General features: G+C 37.2%; 2 protein-coding genes across 2 annotated transcripts; one reads left to right on the top strand and one right to left on the bottom strand.

The window, feature by feature from the left end:
* The first annotated feature begins 3,628 nt into the window (after positions 1–3,628).
* On the top strand, positions 3,629–9,875 carry LOC111402008 (isocitrate dehydrogenase [NAD] regulatory subunit 1, mitochondrial-like). The gene is made up of 4 exons (XM_023030026.1): positions 3,629–4,317; positions 5,031–5,270; positions 6,317–6,395; positions 9,355–9,875. The coding sequence occupies exons 1-4, from the start codon at positions 3,799–3,801 to the stop codon at positions 9,627–9,629; spliced, it is 1,113 nt and encodes a 370-aa protein (XP_022885794.1). The 5' UTR covers positions 3,629–3,798; the 3' UTR covers positions 9,630–9,875.
* A 1,977-nt stretch (positions 9,876–11,852) lies between these two features.
* LOC111402007 (phosphoserine aminotransferase 2, chloroplastic-like) lies at positions 11,853–13,531 on the bottom strand. The gene has a single exon (XM_023030025.1). The coding sequence runs from the start codon at positions 13,351–13,353 to the stop codon at positions 12,085–12,087; it is 1,269 nt and encodes a 422-aa protein (XP_022885793.1). The 5' UTR covers positions 13,354–13,531; the 3' UTR covers positions 11,853–12,084.
* Between the last annotated feature and the right edge of the window lie 5,471 nt (positions 13,532–19,002).

Raw genomic sequence — 19,002 nt, 5'->3', positions numbered from 1 at the left:
ATAGAAGGTTTTATACTTGGCACGCGAAGAATATATTTACAGAGTCAAATCTGAAGAAAGGCCACACGCTCAGCATAGGAAGGTTCAGCGCTTGAGTGATTATAAAAGCCTTGCAGGCTTGAATAGGACTCAGTAAATTTCTTGTCAAATTTTGGGACAACACTGGAAATCAAGATATCAGGAAAGATGGTATCGCCCAAAGGCGGAAGATTTACTAGGGCTCCAACATTCCTTAAAGTAATAGACATGAGACCAAGAGGGAAAACGAAGGTGTTATACTCAGAAGACCAAAAACTCAAAGCAATAGGAAAAAGCACTAGGTCAAAAATCGGGGGTTGAAGAGAAATTTCTAATAAATTTGAAATCCTAGCACGATCAAAAATCGCCTTGGTGGGGCCATGACTCACAAGACGTGCATGCCATCTACGAAAAATAACATCGGCTTTGGGTCAAGTGTGAATACCTTTTTCGCGAATCGACCTCAATGGCAGAGAGTTCAGGAACGGAGGATCTTGAGTGCAAGGAAACAGCTGGCCCACTGCCACTTGTTCGACGGCTTCGGCATTATTAAACGATGGACCCAAATAGAATTCATTGAGGTCAACACTAGCTTGTGCAAGGAAGTTTGGATTTACATATGGCCTAGTAAGGATTTTCTGAAAATCTTCAAAACTAAAAGAATCATCAGATTGAGTTTATGAAGTCGCCATTGGAAACAAAGTACAGGTTTGATAAGGTTTGCTTGAGAAACATAGTAGAGAAGCAAGAAAATGAATAGTAAAATAGCGAGGAAGAAGCGCGAAATATAGAGACGTGGTTTAGTGGTGCGATGAAATGGCGTGTCCTTTTAGTTTATAAGGGTTTGTAACGTTGCACCTTTTCAGACTGTAGAAGGAAATAATGATTGAAATTCTTGAGAATTTCAAATATTGCTGGAAAATACAAAGTAAATATGGCAAAAATTAATAATTAGTATTAATTCTGCCATATTGGGGGGTAATTGTTGATACACTAAAAGTGCAGCCCAAATCAAATAGTCCAAAGAGTGAAGCCCAATTGGGGAATCTAGGATAAAAGTCCAAATAGGATTATTGATGAATGCGGTAGAAGCCCACGAACACGGTAACATCATCGCCCAAGCTTGCAAGACGCCCAGAATCTGAACGAATAGAATACCTTACAGTCGCCTAGAGCGATGATCCCGTTCTCGCCTAAACCTTTGAATCGCCCAAGATCTTAGCAAGTATAAAACATTATGGTTATCCAGAATAGTAGTTATTGAAGCAGTTATTGAGTGATCTTATCACATTCCACGATTCAAGGAGTCTAGTTGAAGGTGGTTGAACGACAAAGAGTAATGGCAACAGTTAGGGACGACAGTTCCATGACAAGTTAGCCACCATAAAGAAAGTGGGTAGTTATATAGCAATCAAGTAGTTTTCAAGTGGTTTGCCACGAAAAAATAAGCAAGGAAATATAAAAGGAAGAGAAGACACAGAGAAAATGACCCCGAATCAAATACTCTCAAACAGAGAATATGTAATTTCAATTTCTTAGTTTAAATTTAAACATTTCTTTTAGTGCTTGTGTGCTTGCACCCCTTGGAGACATTCTGTTTAGTTCCAATTGTAAATCATCGCTAATAAAACACCCCTTTTTGGGATTTCGTCTCAAGAGGTCTGTTCCTTACACAATCGTCTTATTCCTTTTTAATTGTTAGCGACTACCCGCGCGAAACAGTAAGATACTTGTGTTGAGACATAAACAATCAATCCCAAGAAGGTAATTGAGCGAACCCAAATCTTTGAAAGAGGAGCGACGAGAAAATGATTCCACAAAAAAAAAAAAACACTTACAAGACAATGTAGTTTTGCCAATGGATTTGAGTGATGAATTTAAAATCAATCTTAACAACGTTATCAAAATTGGACAGAGTAATGATAAGAAATAGAAGAATAATTACCACATAAATGATATTAAATGCCATTGAAAATGGACAATGTAACACCAAGGAAATGAATGCGAAGTCGAGACAAAAGTTGAACTCTTTGTCCTTGAGTCGATTTTGTCCCACAATGGTGCTTAAGGATGATGACTCCCAAGATGCAACAACTACCTTCTTGTGTTTGTAGCAATCTAAAACATGAACCATGAACCAAAATATGGCTTTTCTACTCCTTTCTTACACAAAATGACAATGGATTTTTATGTAGAATTTTGGCTAATGAAATATGAATTTTTATGTTATGATATGATTGCATATCATTGGGATGTTGTAATAAATGTCCCAAGGTCTTATTTATAGAAGAGGAGAGGGTGTGGGTGAAGAGATACCCCCAAAACTCACAGGCCTTCAAGAAGGGTCGCAACCCATTTTGTTGTTAGCTTACTGTTGATGCATCACTCGAGACGCCAGTGGTGCAATAGAGACCCCTTGCTCGACTGTTGCTGTAGCAATAGTCTTATTGCTTGGTCATCATTCGAGCACTAGGTGAGCAATGTAGTTTGACAAAACCTAGGCTAATTTTACATCTTTACGTTCCAGTTTTGGACCTTAATTTCTCATTTATTCGAAATTGGTTTTGAGATTGCAAATATACCACGATCATTTACTCGATGAGTTGACTACCATATCAAGTTCGAATATCTGGTCGAAATTGATATGAAAGTCACTATAACATGACTTTATACTTAACCAATTTCAACAAAAAAATTACATAAATGTATCTTTGTACTTAAAACTTGCAATAAAATATCTCAAATGTTTTGAAACAAATTCAATGAACAACATAAAATGCATGAAACTTTGCTAATTCACTACATTTATTCAAAATAGAAAATCATATTGCTACAATACTAACCAATCTGTCATTTCTTTCTAAAACATTAGTTGAAAACCTACTCCACCGTTTAGCCACAACATTCCCATACAACAATTTCATTCAGAGCATAAAATGATCAATCGAGTACTCTTAACATATTTCTATGTTAGTATCGAGAAGCCAAGAGTTTGTTTTACCACATTAGTTCACTACATCTCAACACAAGCTACTTATAATTTAAATAAAATCATCCTTCTCATACTTAAGAATCGTAGATTGTACGCTGAATCGCGAAACTTTCTATATGTCTGCAGATCTTTCTTCCATTTTTTTTTATTTCAAATGAATAGATGGAAATACCAGTCTATATTAATATTAACCATCTCATAACCAATTAACCTAACATTTGTTATCACCTATGTTTACTTCGTTAGAATATTAAGTCCCTGTTTGATGATCATTATTTTGGAAAAAAGATATTTAGAATATTGAATTTTTGAAAAATGTGTAGTTAAATAATATGGAAAATTTTTGAATTTATATGTAAAATATTTGATTGAAAATAAGTACGACAAATTTAACTTTGTTTTAAGTCCCGTTTGGTGCTCATTTTTTTCAAAATGTATTTTTATTTCTCTTCTTTTTAATTACACATTATTCATTAAAATAATATTACTTTTAAATTAAAAAATTTTCTTTATTTTTCAACCACACATTATTATTTCAAAATGCATTTTTACGCTCCAAGCACCCTAGTGACAAGCCGCGCAAGAGGGGAAATAGTAAATGTTAAAGAAATTTCTATTCATTTAACAACGTTTCGCCTCTTTTTTGCTCGACTGCTTCTCTCTCTTTCCCACGCGCACTGCAAATTCATGGTGGGTTACTAAGTTCTGACTAGTTCAATCGCCACCCCAACCCGACATTTGACAGACAACCCTTGGATCCAACCCCAGATCACATACAAAACCGAAAGATGTCCCATCGATCCTTCTCCATCCTAAAACGGGTTATCACTCACCACCCGAATTCCTCTCATCTCCTATCCTCCCAAAGATCCGTAACCTACATGCCCCGTCCAGGAGATGGGGCGCCCCGACCCGTTACCCTTATTCCAGGTGATGGCATCGGGCCCTTGGTGACTGGCGCCGTTGAACAGGTGATGGAGGCTATGCACGCGCCGGTTCACTTCGAGAAGTATGAGGTACACGGCGACATGAAGCAGGTTCCCCAAGAAGTTTTGGATTCCATCAGGAAGAACAAGGTGTGCTTGAAGGGCGGCCTCATGACCCCTGTAGGCGGTGGCGTGAACTCTCTTAATATGCAGCTCAGGAAAGAGCTTGATCTTTACGCTTCCCTCGTCAATTGCTTTAATCTACCAGGGCTCCCTACACGCCATGAGAATGTTGATATAGCAGTTGTTCGGGAGAATACTGAAGGGGAATACTCGGGACTAGAGCATGAGGTGGTTCCCGGTGTTGTCGAAAGCCTCAAGGTAATAATCTACTTTTAAATTGTTTGTGATTTCTAAGATTTTTGTGTAATTTGGGTTGATTTCATTATCTGGTTACTTCTGTGAAGATAGAAAAAATTACTTGAATTGATTATACCAATTATGAATGCAAAGTTGTTATATATGAGATCCAAACTGAAGTTGATAAGAGGATTTTAGAGGATCATATGATATGTCCAAATATGTAAGAGCCCGTTTGAGCCACATTACAATGAGAATGAGAATGAGAATGAGAATGAGAATGAGAATGAGAATGAGAATGAGAATGAGAATGAGAATGAGAATGAGAGAGATAGAAATTAAAAAATTGTGGCTTGATGTGATGGGTAACGGTCATATTTTTCGTTTTAATAAGGTAAAAATGGGGCTCAAGCAGGGGCTAAAGCAAAAATATGCGACAGAAAATACGTTCTAATGGAAATAACTAAATATCCTAAGCTTTGTTTTATGTTGATGTCTGTTGTGATAGTTAACTCTCATGTGAACTAGATTCTATTGGTTGGAACTTGGCTGTTTTTGGAATTTGTGACTTGATGGAATAATCAGAAAGGGGAAGGTTTTGGCATTACTTGTTACTCGATGTTTATGTTATATTCTCTTTCTTAATGCATTCGTTTCCTTTACAATGTGAAGGCATATGTGTTCTATAGTGCATTGGCTGTGAAGTTCATTTTTTTATGTTGCGCCTTCTGTAGGTGATAACAAAGTTTTGTTCTGAGCGCATTGCAAAATATGCTTTTGAGTATGCTTATTTAAACGGCAGAAAGAAAGTGACAGCTGTGCACAAAGCCAATATCATGAAGCTTGCCGATGGTTTATTTTTAGAATCTTGTCGAGAGGTTGCCACAAAATATCCTGGGATCAAGTACAATGAGATTATTGTGGATAACTGCTGCATGCAACTGGTTTCCAGGCCTGAGCAATTCGATGTCATGGTATATGACTTGGATCTTTCTCTGTTTTTGCTGGTGCTTTTTTAGACTTTCCTTAAAATGTTGCCATGAATACAAATGGTTAGACAGCTTAATGTCAATCCTGAGAAGAACATTTACAGTGATTGTTGGTTAATTAAAATTTAACTATCACAGTAGTCTTAAGTCTTAACNCCCCGTAATAGAAACCCTGATATCCTCTGTGGACAGAGGAGTATCTTGCTTTAATTGACAAGGGTATAGAGATCAATTTCATTCAAAAGAGCATGGCATAAGGATAATACTTGCGCACACATTCATATATTTACGATATGATTTATTTACGGTAATGTTTTTTGGCAGAGGTTATTACCCACTAGTGTTGCCTCCTATAGTGTTTGTTGATGCACCAAAAAGTGAATCATGCATCTGGTGTCCATGTGGAACCAAACACCTAAGATATGTACATGAACTTGCATATGTGCTAGAGAAACTTGGGTAGAGATAGCAAAAAACTTAATTATGAATTTATTAGCTGTACAAGTGATGATAGTAACAAGGAGAATGAACAGAAAATGACTAGATTGGATTTGAAGTTAGATCAAGAACTCAAGAAGTTGGAGTGCTCTTTGCTCTTGAGGGGAAGGAACAATATAAATGAGTAGATACTTCTGTACGCAAGCCATGTTGGAATTTCGAAAGAATGCGTATTTGGGGAGATATAACTTGAACTTTTTGTCTTTAGTTTCATTTTGTTTGAAATATTGCTAGTGTACATGGATATTGGTATTTAGAAAGAATGCATAGTTTGGGAGGAGATATGGATATTTTTCTAATGATCTTAAGACAGACTCTGTGTCTATTTTATTTTGTTGAAAAAATTCTGATGTAATGGATTGCTTACAAGTGGTGTTTTAGGTGCTCTTGGAAACATTACCATGTTGCTTCTGTATTACTTTGCTGGCAATCATTTACAACTGAACTTTCTTCTCTTTGCCATTTTTTTGTTACATGATTATATTTAAAAGACAAAGAATTGTTGTTGCTAACACACGTGCATCTTTTCCTAGGTGACACCAAATCTCTATGGCAATCTGGTTGCAAATACAGCTGCTGGTATAGCTGGTGGCACTGGAGTTATGCCTGGAGGTAATGTTGTTTAAATGATCCTACATTGAACTGTCTGCTACCTATATCCATCTTTTTTTGGAAAATAGAAACCTAATGAAATTATTTCATGGATACCTGGGGATAATTTGGAACTCTAAATTCCTAAATTTAATCTTTGCTAGGAATATAACTTTGAAATGGGAAAGTATAAACCAATATTTTTCATGAAAGTTGGTATTCTTCCCTTTATTTAGATTGCGGAATTCTTATCATCTAGTACATCCCATCAAATGATTAGAGTCTTCAGAATTCAGCAATTGTGTAGGATAAAAAAGGCTACACTTGCTCTGGCACATTTTGTGATAGGTAATGGAACATATTTCCATTGCTTTTCCACGAACTGTAATGATGCTAGGCAATTTAGAATTAACTGCTCCTGACAACTTAGCTTAACATTCTTGTTAAGCTATCGCATATGATATATGATATATCAAATGCCAATCTGTTGTTTTCTTTGAGATTTGGTCCACACTTGCAATTTCTTTAATATTTTGAATGGGAATATCTGGGTCTCATTAATTGTAAGTATCTTTAATCTATTATCTTTTTGAGGCTATCATTTAATATGTAATAAAGAAATGTGAGATATCATCAAACATTCAAGATATAGTTTTGCTCAAGTTAATGGATTCTAGCCTACTGAAAGTCATCTTATCAATCCCGAAACCATTTGGATTCCATTAGTTGTGTAGATTTGGAATATCACAGATTGATCAATTAAAGAGACACTCAACAACTAAAGAAATATCTTTACATTGACGTTACTGCCAAAAGAAAGATGGCATGATATCTTTCGAATAATGATTATAGGCTCACTCATGCTAGACTAATAACTGTGAGGTTGTGGTTAGGACTGTCATTCTATTTACAGTAGTGTTTTTGTCCCTTCTGATTTGCTAGGCAAATAGAATAGTGGAGTGTTTCCTGGACTTCTTCATCAATGTATTTGCAATTGGTTACGGAATGTAATAGGAACGTTGTATTTTTGAAAAGTTAGTGCTGCCATTACCAGACAGTTTGTACCTAGTCCTTTTTTCTTCCTTTCCACTAATGTACTGTTGTGTTAGGGGGACCTTCTTGAATTTCAGAAGAATATGTATATAATTGGTTGAATACAATAGGAAGAATCTCTTTCATTTCTTGGACCATGCTTTTTCTCTTTCTTATGTTCTGATAGTAAAAAATAAAGAGGACAAATAAAAGAGGACATGTCCTCTACACCTAAAGATCGAGAGCAAAGCATCCAAGAGTAATCAGTTACTAATGCAATTTTATCTCCATTCGTAAGTAAATCAGAGTTCATGCAGCCTTTAACACAATGGATAGGTTGTTGCTCTAATGTCCTTACCAACCTGCCTATGATGCATGGACCCTTCTGCTAGGTGATGTATCCGTGTTCAACACGTATAGTGTGGTGTCATACACATACGCTCATTGGACACTCCATGACATGTATTTGATCAGTCACATGTCGTGTACAATTTTCAGTATGTTTAAATTTCTAACACTGAAGGATACTTTATGGACAATCCTCGGGTAAGAATCCGATATGATAATGTGACGTATACTATATTAAAAAGTATAAAAATAAAGATATAATATATAAAATTTTTAAAAAATTTAAGTCGACATCTCCTTTCCCTACTTTTTTGAAAAATCAGGTATCTGTCTCCTGTTTCTATGCAAAATCCTTGTCCAGGGGTAGAGATAGAAAATTGTATTGGGGTGGTGGGCTAAATCATATTTTGGGTTGGTCTACTATATAAAAATGAAAATCCACAAGAAATTTTTTCCCCCACATTTAGCTGGGGGCTCTGGCCCCTAAATCCACCCCTGACCCCACCAGATGCACCAATTGTCTGCCATTAAGCACACAACCTTAGTATATTCTTCCTTGTCCTCACTCATTTCCACCAGGTGTTATGATAAACATATCATCCAGGGATCTCGTTTGAAAACAATACACTGCTTTATGATTTACTTGCACAATGCATTGTGCGTACACAGTGAAGTGTGATTTATGGGGTTTCATTACTATTATGACTCTCAAGTACCATGGACCAAGTGGGCCTTAACCTTTGGTTTTTGGACTTAAGTGTGACAGAGGACAAGGGAATGGGCTAGAATTTGTTTGGTACCAAATCCGAAGATCTTGAAGAGTGGAGTGTTGGAAAGTTGAATTGAAAATTATTGCAACCTTACTACTTTTAGAACAATGGATGTGCTTTTCAATTTTTAGGTTTGTGTTGGGGCAAAGCTGAAAGGATAGTGATAAATTAATTGTAGCTATCTGCTCAAAGTTGAGATCACTGCAAAACTGAACTCTTGGCTTGATAGATTGACTCAAGTACTCTCTGGGTTTTCGGCATCTTTGGCAAGTCTAATCCTCCATCATGCTGCAACACCTTTAAGAAGTTGGAAAATGATGAAAAGGAAGGAAAACAAGAGAAAATTGCCCTACCAGTTCAGATATGGGTCAAGGTTTAATTGGAAGGTTCTAGAGGCTCACCGATTGAAACACTCAGTTGTACCTGACATTCCAATTTCATTGTTCTATTCTTCATAAATGGATTCACTTTCATGTCTTTGTACCTTTGCAAGCCTTTTATTTTACAAATAAATAAATAAACTTTTTCTCACAACTCTGTTGATGTACATCTATGAAAAGAAGACATATATGCCTATCTTTCCTTGTGGCTGTAAAGAGCGCCCTCTTGCATGCATTGGCATCATTTTTTTGTCAGCTTTTATTGTTATCACAGTGCCAAAGTATTCACATTTCTTTTAAAAGCTTTCTTCTGTTGTCATTTGGTGGGTTGTTGGGGAGAGGTGTTGGGTGCCCAAAAATGCCATGAATATTCTGTTGTATTCATGAAGGTCCATTATGTTTACATGCTGTTGAAATTCTGTGTCACACCAAAGGACATGGTTTTTGCAGGGAATGCTGGGGCTGACTATGCTGTTTTTGAGCAAGGTGCTTCGGCTGGGAATGTGGGGAACACAAACTTGGTGGAGCAAAGGAGAGCAAACCCAATTGCCCTTCTTCTCTCTTCGGCTATGATGCTGAGACATCTCCAATTTCCATCATTTGCTGATCGTTTAGAGACTGCCGTAAAACATGTTATCTCAGAGGGAAAATATAGGACGAAAGACCTGGGTGGAGATAGCACCACTCAACAAGTTGTTGATGCAGTTGTAGCAGCTCTAGACTGATGGACAGCAATCCACCCATGTTTTACTTCACTTTTTATTTTATAGCAGTCGTCCGGCAGCACCAAAGATCCCCCTGCTGTCTATTTTTATCCGAAGAAATTGTAATTGCTCTACTTTTTGTTTACATTTCGCTCACTGCAGTTGATTTATTCCCAATTTTCGCTGGCACTGATTCGCTTGCTAGAAACTGGTGAAAGAAATAAAGCTGGGAAAATAAAATTGTTCTGCCATTTGTTTCCTGTAGAATTCTGAATCTCTCTACTTGTACAGGTTTGGGCTTTTCTTTCTTGCTAATTGCAACATTTGTCTGTTAACCATTTAGGAGCCAAATCAAAACTTTCGGCTCATTTTACAACTTTGATGCCAAAAGCTAAGCTGACTCAATAATTTACTGCACAAGGCACGAACCTTAAGCAGATGGGCTAAGGGCCACTACAGTAGTCAGCCTAACCGACGTAAAAGTAAATGAATCTTAACCAAAGCCTTTGATCAATTTGGAATGAAGATAAGTACATAATAGCTTGTGAATAGAATTTGGCGACACATGATATGTCTGTATCCAAATGTGTTCAGCTTTATTATAATACAAAATATGAAAATGAAAGTGTAGTATCGTTTCAACTCAGTCACTGCTAAAAGGAGTCATTAGCCTCCAATCTCTTGTTCTCTTGTTTGGAGTTGGAGATAATTCCATATTCGCAATTGCCTGAACAAATTTGTCCATATATCTACGGAACCTTGACATCACATCCTCCTCATTTCTCCTCCGAACTCTTTCAACAAACGGTAAGAAGTACTACGAGCCAGCAAATAGGGAGTTCATTGAGTGGTGGGTCTTTCGTGCGCGCAGCTTATCATATCCCTCTCTCTCCCATTTGTTTCTTGAAGCAAGCAGCAAAGGTTTACAGAGATACATCAGTTGGGTAGAGACTTGTGCAAGGTTTCCTTGACCCAACTCGGGGTGATGTAATTTTCCATGTGTGCAACTCATAATCTCCATTTTTGTCTTTCTGACTCATTCACCTTTTGACTTAGCTTCTTATTTATTAGTTTAAATTTGCTGGCTAATGCTTCATCACTTCATATAGTTACCTATCATATTTCGTTTTATAGATGTACCAAAACATAAAAGTAACAAGGCTGGAATTTCCTGATTTTATCACTACGAAGACCGTTAATTCCTGCAGAGCTATCGTTAAGGGTTTTGATGAAAGATGTCAACTTTATATAAAAACGATGGAGAAGACTTTATAGCCTGAGCGAGGACAGACTTGCCGGAATTTGAATCCAGGGAGTTGATTCCTTGACAAATTGAAGTGATCGAGATGTAGGAATTTGGCCAATAAGACCATCGCTGCATGAGAAGAACAAAGAACCTATCCCCTCTATATATCAACTTTAGAATAATAATGTAAGCGTAGTTCACATAATATTATAAAGTAACCACTGCTTGAAATCACTCTAAGCATTATTTGACACCATTTGTTATCAGCCAGGGCCTCTAGACCATGTCGAGCAAAGTTTGTGAATTTTGTACGAGTTTAGACTGCTTTTGAGGTAATTTCTCGTGCCACAAACTTGTTTAGGAGCCTGCCATTCATTCTTGGAATCATGACCATGCATTTTTTTTAAAATTTAATGGCCCTTGTACTTGGCAAAAATGTACTGAAATAAATCGAAACTAAACCCCTTCCTAAAGCTATAAATCATCAGTAATTTTCCCTTTTCTCTTTTCAAAGGGCCAACCACTTCTAAACTCAGTATTTGAAATGCGGAAGTTCGACCTGAAAAAGATATAATCAGAGTGGTCTTGGGTTTTGCTAAAATAACAGGGTCCCGCCGCCCTATTTGTGGGGTTTCGGTCTCCTGTTGCTATAGCAAAACCCGAGTCGTCTTTTTCTGTATTAGTTGGTAATGGCAAGGTTGGTGAGCGCGGATGAATAGTACATATATTCTTGATTGAGTCCTTGTAATTCTTCACATCTTCATTTTTGGTAAAGTTGGTTCCTATCTAGTATAGGGCAAATCTTTGGAGGCCGGTTGGCGTAGAAAAGATGCAACAGAAGCTATAACTAAAAGGAGAGACACAATCAAGCCCTTTATCACCTAGAATGAGACTCGAGAATCCACCCAAGCACTATTCTTTCGGGACAATCTTCAAACAAACATGTAACACAAACACGTGCACACACCACGATACTCAGGAAGGAAACTATGAACCAATTGAACTTGATAACTCATCTAATTATTATTTCATTGGTAAACTTCAGCTAGTGACAACATTCACTTTCATAGTGGACGTTCATAAAAATGCCTAACAAGCCACAGCCTAAACAAGAACTTGAAACAAACAATAGTAACAAGGACAGTACGAGGAACAAACAAGATAGCAAGCAAAATCGAACAAGCATACAGTAATCTCATCAAGATAGAATTATTCAGTCCAATTCAATTCCTATTTATCGTGCCTTGCCTGGAAATCCTTCATGAATGCGACCAATTTCTCGACCCCAGCCAAAGGCATAGCATTGTATATTGAAGCTCTCATGCCACCAACCGACCTATGCCCCTTCAACTGCACCATCTTCTCCTTGGCTGCTTCCTTCACAAACTCGGCTTCCAACTCTGGCTTTGCCAAAGTAAATGGCACATTCATCAATGACCTCACACTCGTTTCCACTGGACACCTAAAGAACCCTTTGCTCCCGTTAATGGTGTCATATAAAATCTGTGCCTTCTTCACATTCTTCTTCTCCACCTCGCTCAATCCACCCTGAGCAATGAGATCTTCGAACACGAGCCCACACATATAAATGCCGAAGCAAGGGGGCGTATTGTAAAGTGAATTATTCTCGGCGTGAATCTTGTAATCCAGCATTACAGGAGTGTCTGGCTGTGCATTTCCAATCAAATCTGATCTTATTATCACAATTGTAACCCCAGATGGACCTACATTTTTCTGTGCTCCAGCGTAGATCAAGCCAAATTTACTCACGTCCACTGGTTTAGAGCAAAAATTGGATGACATATCAGCTACAAGCAACGAATTTCCATTAGTCGGAACTGGATAATCCTTGAATTCGACCCCATGAATGGTTTCGTTACCGCAGATGTGCAAATATTTGGCTTCAGGTGTTTGCTCAAGGGCGCCAAAGCTGGGGATATTGACGTATTTCTCTGATTTTCCGCTCCAAATGGTCTTGGGCTTGCAGTACTTGGAGGCTTCTTTGAAGGCCTTGTCTCCCCACGAGCCCGTGACGATGTAATCGACGGGGTCATCAGGGTTGCAGAGATTGAGGGGGACGGCGGCGAATTGGGTGGTGGCGCCACCTTGGAGGAAGAGAACGTAGTAATTCTCCGGAATGTTTAGCAAGGTCCGGAGATCTGACTCGGCCTTCTGAATGATGGAGAGAAATTCTTTACCGCGATGGCTCATCTCCATGACAGACATGCCAGATCCGTGCCAGTTGTAGAGCTCCGATTGGGCCTTGAGTAAGACGTTCTCAGGAAGGATGGCGGGACCAGCAGCAAAGTTAAACACGCGATCTGTGGAAGTGGTGGCGGTTGCCGGAGTTTGGAGGGTGGTGGATGAGCAGGTGATGCGCTTGTGGACAATGGTGGCTTCGGTAAATGAGCGAGAGAGGGTAGTGGGGAAGGCGCCAATTTGGTTGGTGGATTTGAGGAGAAGGGAATTGGGGGCGACGGCGGCTGACATAGTGGCCATTTTCCTGCCCGGCTACAGATTTGGCACAAGAGGAAATGGAAATCTATGCGTTGGCTCTGTTAGTTTTTGTGTGTGTATATGGTGAAGAACACTCACTTTGGCTTTGGGGGAAAAATCTGACTTTTGATGAAAATTGCTTAGTGACACGCCCCTTAGGCAGTTGCCGGGGGTTGGTGAGGATGTATATTCTACTTTCAATTGCAAAATGGGTTTTTTATTTGTACACAGGTTGACACCTTAATGTACAAATTCCCTCACGAGGAAGTCCCACAATACAATTGGAATTGACATCCCGGTGTACAGGTGGGCCCCCTGTACAGCCTCAGTATACTAGTAGCAAGGCCATTGCAAGATCTTCTTCCTACATATATATCTCTTTACGTAAAATTTTACGTGTATATTCTACATTCAATAATATCACTATGTACTGCTCTTGCTACGAAACCAATTGGAATTGACATCCCGATGTACAGGTGGGCCCCCTGTACAGCCTCAGTATACTAGTAGCAAGGCCATTGCAAGATCTTCTTCCTACATATATATCTCTTTATGTAAAATTTTACGTGTATATTCTACATTCAATAATATCACTATGTACTGCTCTTGCTACGAAACCCCGTAGACTATTTTGGTGGTCAATTTGGAGATCAAAATCAAATTTTGAATCAATTAAACTACTTTACTAGGATTTTTTTTGACATAATGGTTGATATATTCTCAGAGCACGTGGGTCTCGCTTGAATAAAAAAGTCCAAAAAAGAAGTACGTCCCTTCCCATTGTGAGTGTCGGTCAGCCATTATGTCAAAAACATTCGGATACGGTAGCATTGTTGATTTTGAATTAGGCGTAAGATCAATTGGAAGCAAAATGGATTTTGACATGGTTTAGGCTTGCATAGTGATGGAATTAAACGTTTTGCTAGTACACAGGCATAGGGGCAGCATTAACAGTGTACACATGGATTTTGACGTTAATCTCACTAATTGAGTGACTAGATAGATTGAAATTGTTTAGAAATCTTATTGACGAATTTAGAATTAAATAAATTTAAGGATCTTCGTTGCAACTTTAGGGATCAAATCCGTATATAACCTGTTATTTCCTTTAGGATATTTATTTCTCCACGAGTACAATCTTACCTGCCCAGCCCTGTCCAAAAGTATTCCAACTGGAATATTCATGGGGGAAATTAGGCTCTTTACTTCCTTTTCGTCAAAAAGTTGAAAAATACGCTAAAGTTTCAAATTTTAGTTTAATAGTGAAGAAATACATTCCATTGCATTAGAAAATCAACAATCTAGATATGAGGTTTGGGATATGTTCTCTCCTTGGTCTTGTCTAAATTAAAGGAGTGTTTCCTCCTAAAAATTTCTGCAATTTTTGATTCTTATTATACACACTCCTTCATTATTCTATCCAAAAACTTTCCTTCAATTTTGACCTTCCTTCCTTCTCTTGCTGCGCCATCATGTTTAATCTGTACCAATAATGATCTTTGAAAACTATGGATTGAAAGAAAATCGAACACAACAAATTAGCAGCAGGCTCTAAATATTAATTAAAAAATTACTATGAGCACATAGTGAATTTAGCCAAACATTGTAATGTAGTGGTCTTGGCACAGAAGCTCCTTGAAGGCAGCGATGAGGTCGGATTTGATGAGGCGGGAGAGAATGTGGGTGGGAGATCTCTCTGGTCGATTCCGTGGACGCGTTTGAGAGCCTGGATTGCTTTAGTGCTTGGGATACTACCTTTGAGGAGGCCACACCGTATGATGGAGAAGCCGTAGAGTCGAGCGGCGTGGACCGGGACGTGGGTAGGAAATTAAGAATTGAGTGTAAAGAGGAGGCCTTGGTGGTGGGATGAAAGTAGAGAAAGGCAACTGAAGGGATAAAATCAAGTGGATTTTGGTCCATGTTAAGTAAAAATTTATCACATAAAATTTTCAATTTTTTTTTTTTTTTGGAATTTTTGTCACTTTTTTTTTTTTGGTGTTTTTCACTTTTTTTCAATTTTTTTTTTTTTTTGGAATTTTTGTCACTTTTTTTTTTTTGGTGTTTATCACTTTTTTTCAATTGTCTTTTTGAAATTTCTATCACTTTTTTTGTAACAAACATAACTTTCTAATAAAAGTGATTGTATGTAATTTTTTTAATAAAAAGTGATTAAAATTTTAAAAGTGATATTTTTACACACGTTTTTTTAAAAAAAAAGTAACACTGTGTCACTTTTTTCAATCGTCTTTTTGAAATTTCTATCACTTTTTTTAGTGACAAATATCATTTTATAATAAAAGTGACATTGTATGTAACTTTTTAATAAAAAAAGTGATACTAAATTTTTAAAAGTGACACAATTTTTATAAAAAGTGACATTGTGTCACTTTTTAATTTTACAAAATATTTTTTACTTCAAAAAAACTTTTTATAGGATTTTTTAAAAGACCCTTAATTTTAGGATTATTCTATGCGTATAATATAAGGTGTGCACAATAGATTACACCCCCTCATATGGAGAAAGGCCCATGAATATTTTATTGTACGAGGACCCCATTTTCATGTGAGGGGAGTGTAATGCATTATGTACACCATTCTTATTAGGAAAAATTCATAAACCATGTATTAACTATGCACAATTCAAAAAACATGTTTAAAGTTTAACTAATGCAAAAATCGGGTTTTTATCTAATTAATTAAAAATATTTATTAATCAAATATAATAAAATTACAATTATACAATTAATGATCAAGTGTACACATTTATAGGTTACAGATTTATTTCTTGGCACATATCTTCAAATTAATTGCACAAATTATTTCGAGGTCACGAATCAAAACTTTGATAGGTCACGGATTATTTCGTGGTCACGGATCACAATTTATCCATCAATTTTATAGGTCAAAGTTTATGTCATTGGTCACAAATCTAAAAAATTATAGGTCATGAGTCATAACTATAGGTCACAAATGGTTATAAATCCAAAACTGCTCCACACCCACTACAAAAATCAAATTCATAGTTGAAGATCGCCGCCGCCACCACCATTTTTGCAACACCACCGTCACCAAACTGCAAATAGCAACACCACCGCACAAGCGCACAAACCACCACCGATCAAATCCACCACTACCGCCTGTAAGTTGTAACCTACCTAGATCGACTATAACCCTATTTGTGGTCACGAAGCAGAGGAGAAGAGAGAGAGAGAGAACCAATAGAATAGCCATCGGTGAGGATGCTTTTGAGCGTCGCCTCCATCGTGATCGCCGACGTCATTGTGAATCGTCGTCGACGGTGGCGACAATGGTGTTTCATGATCGAGAGAAGGCAGAGTATGGAGATGGTAGAGAGAGAAAACAAAACATGAAATTAGGGTTGGGGAAATTGAATTGGAAGAAATTAATATTTAAATTATTAAATCAATACCTGATTGTTGCATAATGAAACTCTAGCTCTGATGTTTGAATTGTGATGTTTAAACCCTTGGATTTATGTAATTTTCCCATTCTTATTTTTGTAAGTTGCCCAATATACATTCTGTTAATTTATTAAGCAGTTCTGGCCTTTAGCCATATAGATTACAAGATTGCTTGGGCTCAGTAAAGTGCTGTTTCTTCCTGTGCAATGAGTTCTGGCTACTTGTTGCTGTCTGGTGATGACATAACTTTTAGGCACAAGTTCTTGTTCTTTGCACGTGTAGTGTGAGAACTTGCCATTTCCTGCACAGCTTATTCCATTGGTAAAATAAGCCTCTGCTACTCTACCAATAAAACTTGGTATATATAGGATCAAAAACGACCATTGGCAACTGTGAAAAAAAGTTACATCGGAGAACTTTTGTCATGTTGACATTGAATAGGTTATTGCATACTTTCCTCAGTTCTGCATTATGGTTTGCCATATTTTCTAGTTTATCCCCGTCATAATTCCTTGATCGTCTTAATTTATCAAAATGTACATTGGACTAGCAATGTTTAAAACTTGAACTCTGTATCTTAAATTTTATGCAGCAAATTTTTTCTAACCCCCATTTAACTTGTTAATGCCAGAGATGAAATTGGTTCCCTCATCGGCAAGATAGTCTTGAATACAAGAAAGCTAATTAAAGCGACTTCTAGAGAGTTGAGCAAATGGAGAAGACAGCTGAATGTTTGATAGTTGAATGTTTGATTCGCAATGTATTTTCAGTTGTAATGATATCCATCTATATTAGTAGAATGTCCAAGTACAAGAAAAACACCCCTTGCCGTTGTATATATCCATTAACTGGAAAGTGCTTTGAGATTTGGCTACTGATTTCTAAAGGGTAAATCTGGTGCAATTGTCCTGTTATATCCAAAAGCAGGGACGAACTTCATAATTAAAGAGTGTACCAGACAGAATTTATTTGCAAACAACGTTCATCGCTCCCACAGATTTTTCTGCTTGATTATCATGTTACAGGTTCTGATCTGATGCCATGGATCCAGGTCAATCGTAGCTGATTTCCTTGGCCTCAAAACTGCAAAACTTTTTCTCTTTTTGCAGTTAGAGGTTTAACCAATTATCTAAACGGTCATGCGTTACTGAGAAGTTGGCATATTGATTGTGGTCAACAGTCGACCCCATCTGGTGAAATTTTAACTTTTTCTTCCTTTTTCTTTGTTGAAAGTGTGTTCAAGAATCTAGCATAAGTTCTCTAATTCATCTTCTTCACTCCCGATCATCATTTCTACGTATAAACAGATGAAAAGTTGACAATGGATCTGGAAATGATCAAAAGATCAACTTCTAGACTTCTAGTGACTGGCTGCCCAAGTGATGTAATGGAAATGATAGAAGACTGAGGTGGATTTGTTGGTCTCTAACTCACTTGAGGCATCATGCGCCATGGGATTTACTACTAACAACATTCGGGAAAGGAACGATGACAGTGGCAGGAGATGCAACGCATGTAATGGGAACAAAATCGCCGTCCTTTGCCAAAGGTTTATTGGTTTTTGTTCGCGAAATTATTCTTTCGATTTAAATTACTGCAAGTGTACGGGTCGTGACAAGTAATAAAGTGGACTTTAGAAGTCCGAGTATCGTCCCACATAGAAAGAGTAGTTCAATTTTATTTATTTTAGCCTTAACTGAAACTAATTGAATTAAAATGAATTTTGGAATCAAAAGCCCTAATTTTGGGAGAAATCCCCAAATTGAAAAACCTTAATTTCAAATCAAACCCTAATTACTTAAAATTCACTTAACGAATGACTCAATTACTAAATGTTATGAAAAATAAATGAAATGTATTGTCAATTTATGAAAATCTATGTAAAACGAATGCACTAGGATCACGAATCCCCAAATAATTACTAATTAAACCCTAATTTCACAATTTTGATAATTCAATAAGAATTTGACAAATCAATGCTCCTAAATCTATTCAATACTCTCTCTCGAGATGTATTGAACTTATTCTCATAAATCATCAGCCTATATCTCTATGACGGATGCAATTATACAAGAACGCATATAATCTTTTTGTGAGCAATTAAAGATTTACATAGGGCATAGGAGTATATCTCTATCCTCTATCGGATCCTATGATGAATTATATATGTCGAGTTTAATCTAATTTTCTCAAATTCAGAATTAAACCACCAAGTTCACACAAATTAAGT

This window comes from Olea europaea, chromosome 10 (genome assembly GCF_002742605.1).
Source record: "Olea europaea var. sylvestris chromosome 10, O_europaea_v1, whole genome shotgun sequence".
NCBI lineage: Eukaryota > Viridiplantae > Streptophyta > Magnoliopsida > Lamiales > Oleaceae > Olea > Olea europaea.
Note: the sequence above shows the minus strand (reverse complement) of the source record. Positions and strands in the feature narration are given on the sequence as shown.